The following is a 5,106-nucleotide window of genomic DNA, read 5'->3' as shown; positions in this document are numbered from 1 at the left end:
AATTGAGATGTGATTTATCGGGACGTTTTGGGATGTATCCGGATTCTACCAAATTTAAGGGTTTTTTGTGATTTAAAAAAGATTAGGGATAAGATATAGTTAGCTCCTAATACTATGATTTTTTTGTAAAATTCCCAAATTAACCCGTCTAGTGGTAATTATAGTGTACTATAAAAATTATATACTCTGTATATAATCAATATATAATGTGTACACATCGATTATATCAATAGTATATGTGAATCTCTCAAATGTATAAGTAGAAACATTTTGGTTCGTCTTATTTTATACGTCCTCTAATAGTACTCCATTCAAGAATAATTACTATTATCCTTAACTTTTAAAATAATAAATATAGTTATTTTTTACGAGTTCGAGCAATATAGTTAATAGTACTTGTTGGAGGACTATTTGTCTGATAAATAATTTGCTTGTGAACTATACTTAAATGTAATTAACTTTCCTGTTTCTTCACCATTGAGGCTGTTGTTAGTCAAGAAATCTGTATACCATTTTGCTGAAAGCTTGGGAACTCGATCTAAAGTAGCGCGATCAACATAGTATAACCCAAATTTCAGCTCGTATCCACTAGTCCACTCGAAATTATCCATCAGGCTCCAAATGAAATAACCACGTACATCAGCACCCTTCCTGTAAATGCCATACAAAGGCATCAAAGATTCAGTCATTACTTCATTTTGCGTAAAATTTTGGGTTGGTTGAGTCATGACTCGTTTATTAATTTGTCACTTGTTGACTCGTCTAAGTTTGACCCAACATGTTATTTTGGTATGAGAACATGGGAGGGGAGTACAATTACCTGATCGCTCGAGCCAATGATGCAAGATATGATTTATGGAATTCAACTCGCTTAGTATCATTTTGTAGCTCATCCGCTTGTGCAGTAGTAGGATTCAGAGAAGCGTAGCCTGCAATGTACCTCATAAATCAGTTTTTCGACAAAATTATAAGCATATGAATATGCAAGGTAAACGAGGCTCGATTATTTACCATTTTCAGTGACAAACATAGGTTTGTTATGATATCTCTTCTTCATATAGTCCACAATCTCCTCCATTCCATTAGGAACGACAAAAAATCGAGACATTCCTGTCTGTGGAAAACAGGATAATAAGCATATCATGACGAGAGAAAGCAGAGTTAAGGATAACGAAACAATTTCATACCGGTTCTCCAATAGAAACGCCATCTTTCTCTGCTAGAGTAATGAGATAGCCATGGATAGGGTGGTCTCCACCCGCAATGCAACTAGAATTGGAGCAAACACAGCTAGAATAAATGCAATCTTTTGCATACAGAGTGCCATAGTGGTTTATTCCCATGAAATCAATACTATCTTTAATAAGCTTTCGTTCATCTGAGGTGAACCTCGGTAGTGCATCTAGAAGATATTTACGCATTTCTGGAGGGTAATCTCCGTGTACTAAAGGATCGAAAACCCTGAGATAAGAGGTTAATAGCATGTCAAGATTTATGCTACTGTCAATGCGTGAACGAGCTTGTAAAGGCCAAGTTTTAAGCCAGTAAGACTAACCAAGCAGCGGTAAATAGCACAGCCCTATTAGCAGCATCACGATCAAAGTCATTATTCCTTAACGGTTTATACATAAATGAATGCACAACAATTCCTATCAATCCCCCATGTTTAGGCTGCATCAAATTCGGGTAAGCTCATGTTACACTATTTGAGAAGATATGTGAAAGCAGATCCTTACCTGAAAATGCTCGCGATATAGTTTTGCAGCCTTGGCATGTGCCAATAACATGTTATGCATTGCAACAAGAGGTTCGGCATCAGAATTTCCAGCTGAACAGTTGCCAAAAGGCGGGGAGCAACGAGCAGGAGGGTACACTCCCCTCACATAGGCCATTTCTGCAAACATGTTTGGCTCATTGATTGTGGTCCAATACTTCACTCTATCACCAAAACTCGAGAAACAAATCTGAGCAAAATACGAAAATTCTTCCCTATAGAGAAAAAATGGGACAATTAAAAAACGGTCATCCTTAAGATCGACAGCAGATGTACCATAAATAGTATTTACACAGAGAAACATACTGCATGATAGGATTAAGCCAGCCCCCATATTTTTCCTCGAGTTCATGTGGATGGTCGTGGTGATTAAGAGTCACAAATGGTGTTATTCCTGCAATTATACGTCAAATTTCTGTTATCTAACCACAACATTCATGAATTTACTAAGCCAAAATTTGTACTATCAGAAAACATTACACCTTTGAGTAAGAGAGAATCGATGAGTTCGTTGTAGAACGTAACACCAGCAAAATTTACTTTACCAAACCTTCCTCCTATCACAATTCAAGACAACCAAGACTTGTAAAACGTAAACATAATAAGTAATCCGATTAACTCAGCAATCAAAGGAACAAAATACAAACAAAAGCATAACGAAAAGTACTAGGGAGGACTCTGCTCCACGATATAGAGAAACGATACGAATTCAAGCCAATAGAGTGCATTAACTCAACATCTTCCTGCAATACTTCATAGAATTAGAAAGTAAAGTTAATTTCTTTTAAGAGAACTAGTCAAAATCCAGATATTCGACCTGAAATCGATGGTAATGATCATCCGCTATATCTCCAGTATCTCCATTATTTATCCTTCCTGAAACCATTTAAAAGGCAAAAATCTTTCTCAGTATATGCATAAAACAACTAAATCAAATAGACTTCGTAAAAAAGATAACTAAGAGATGGACCTTGGCTAAATTCAACATAAAAGCTAGCTCTAAATCCCCACCAAATGTGACATCTAACACCCCTGCACGCCCAAGACTAGACATCTGGAGGGTCGACAATATAACATGGGCGCCCAACCAAGGGTGGAGCCAGTAAGGTTACACTACACTGTTTATACATGGTCAAAATTATTAAGTATACATAGTAAATGTTGAACTCCTTTGACTCCTTCGTATGTTTACTTTTTCATATAATTTTGAACTCCTTAGTAAAAATCTTGGCTCTATCATTGCTCCCTGTGTTGGGGTCCAATATCCGATAAACTACGAAATTGGGATGAAACCGGAGAAAAACATAAAACCATTTTGTTTCCATAAGGATACGAGAAACAGTTGGGGCAATGAAGTAAGTGAAGTGGTTGGATTTTGCGTGTTATTCCAACCACTACCATATGGATGTGATTCTAAGAGCCGAAAAATGAATACCACACACACACAGAAAAGTCAAAACTATCTATGTCCTACTGACATCAACTCAAGGAAGATTCAAGAAGCTAAAAGCCACTTGAGCAGGCTAACCATAGACGATGGAAATGACAAGGCATAAATAAATTTTAACTCAATCCAACAGCTAGTTCATGAGGTGAGTATTGTCTTTAATCATAAAAAAAATACTCAATTAAAAACAATATGAAAAAGTTGTATATACCTTTAGTATGACTAAAAACATCCCAATTACTCAACCCTTTTCCATCTTCAAGAAATGCCCCTTCAATCTGAAAAAAGAAAAGAAAAAGGGGGAATCAAATAATATCCAAAAACGGAAAATTTTAGTGATAAATAAAATAGAAGAAAATACTTGATAAGCTGAAGTAGTAGTTCCAAATAAAAACCCATCTGGAAATTCTGATTTCTTCAAATTTTTCTGTTCCTCAAATGAATCTACAAATACAAATAGCAGTAAACACAGAAAAAATAAGCAACTGAAATAATTAGTACTGCTACTCTTCATTTGGGTTTAATAAATTAAACCAAAATAATTAGCAATCTAATTAACTCTATTTGTTGAGAACTAAATCCACTAAATATCAACTATTTATGCGAATTGCTCTAAAAGGAAATATCAATAATTTGAAGGTAGATGGAATTAGTGATTTTTTGGTACCAAAAATAGCCTTTATATACTTGCAATAGGAGACAAGGAGAATATTAAATGAAAAAACGTAAGATCTACTGGGACCATATAATCCAATTCTTAATTAAATTTTTATTCATATTTTTTAAAGTCGTGCAAATTTAGCTTTTAAAAAATTATCCTACCGACAAACGTTACATTATTCTAACACTTCTAATAACCGCAAAATAAATCGTATAATTGTTATATATTGTTTTATAATATATCGGATTGTAATATATTGTTTCAATGGACACAATGTTTAGAAATATTGTATCGTTCTCCGTCGTTACATAATCTCACACATACATATATTTTATTAAACTAACAATACAATACAAACAACTCCAATTAAATTATGATCTAAAAAGTTGATGTTAGAAAAAAAATATATATAAATAAAAAAGGTCATCAAGGAATAGGTATTGATGAGTATAAAATCAGATACCAACATGGGTTGTGGTGCATTGGTGGGAATGTTTCACCCTTAACCAGAGGTCTCAGGTTTGGGTCCTGGGTATGGAGAAAATCATGTTGGGAGCGTCATCCATGAATGGTCCCTGCAGAGCGCGATTTAGATTTAGTCAGAACTCCAATGTGGACTCCGAACACCGGGTGAAAAAAAATAAATATAAAATCAGGGGTAGGTGAGTGAGCCATATCATTTTATAATATGATAAATCAAATAAACAGCTGGTCCAATAAATGACATTAAATTACAGTACTTTTAGGTAGAATATTTGTATTTTGATTGTTGAATTGAGTGTTTATATCTTTAACAAAACAATTTGTGTTAATTAAACTCAAAAACTCTTATTCAACTCAAAATATTTGTAGTAACTTTAAATAATGATGATGTATCAGTAGACATACAATGATATACACAAGACATACAAAAATATAATTGTATATTTTCTATATGTCACTTGTTTGTTTTACTAGATTGTACATATTTTGTTAAAAAACATTGGTTATTTTTTTTTTTTAGAAAATCACTAAATCGAGTAATTTCGCCCCTAATTTTATACTCCCTCCGTTTCACAAAGAATGACCTGGTTTGACTTGGCACGGAGTTTAAGTAAATAAAGAAGACTTTTGAATCTTGTGGTCCTAAATTAAAGTTATGCCAAATGTACAAAATTGCCCTTAATCTTGTGGTCTTAAACATGTCACGTGGAAAGCAAAAAGTAAAATGTTACCAAAAAAGGA

The 5,106-nt window shown here is 34.0% G+C and overlaps 1 protein-coding gene across 2 annotated transcripts; it reads right to left on the bottom strand.

Moving 5' to 3' along the window:
- Window positions 1-221: 221 nt before the first annotated feature.
- LOC102582394 (beta-glucosidase 18-like) lies at window positions 222-3,849 on the bottom strand. 2 transcript variants are annotated; one of them, XM_006348167.2, is made up of 12 exons: window positions 3,583-3,849; window positions 3,433-3,499; window positions 2,592-2,650; window positions 2,442-2,517; window positions 2,257-2,331; window positions 2,081-2,168; window positions 1,737-1,989; window positions 1,556-1,671; window positions 1,188-1,461; window positions 1,012-1,114; window positions 821-929; window positions 222-651 (listed from the first exon to the last, which is right to left on the bottom strand). In XM_006348167.2, exons 1-12 carry the CDS (start codon window positions 3,733-3,735, stop codon window positions 408-410), a joined length of 1,617 nt encoding a protein of 538 aa, XP_006348229.1. In that variant the 5' UTR covers window positions 3,736-3,849; the 3' UTR covers window positions 222-407. The 2 variants fall into 2 exon arrangements, with proteins under 2 accessions (XP_006348229.1, XP_015164617.1); XM_015309131.1 differs by lacking the exons at window positions 3,433-3,499; window positions 3,583-3,849 and adding an exon at window positions 2,745-2,827.
- Between the last annotated feature and the right edge of the window lie 1,257 nt (window positions 3,850-5,106).

The sequence above is a fragment of the Solanum tuberosum genome, unplaced genomic scaffold (assembly GCF_000226075.1).
Source record: "Solanum tuberosum cultivar DM 1-3 516 R44 unplaced genomic scaffold, SolTub_3.0 scf00096, whole genome shotgun sequence".
In the NCBI taxonomy this organism is placed as follows: Eukaryota; Viridiplantae; Streptophyta; class Magnoliopsida; order Solanales; family Solanaceae; genus Solanum; species Solanum tuberosum.
Note: the sequence above shows the minus strand (reverse complement) of the source record. Positions and strands in the feature narration are given on the sequence as shown.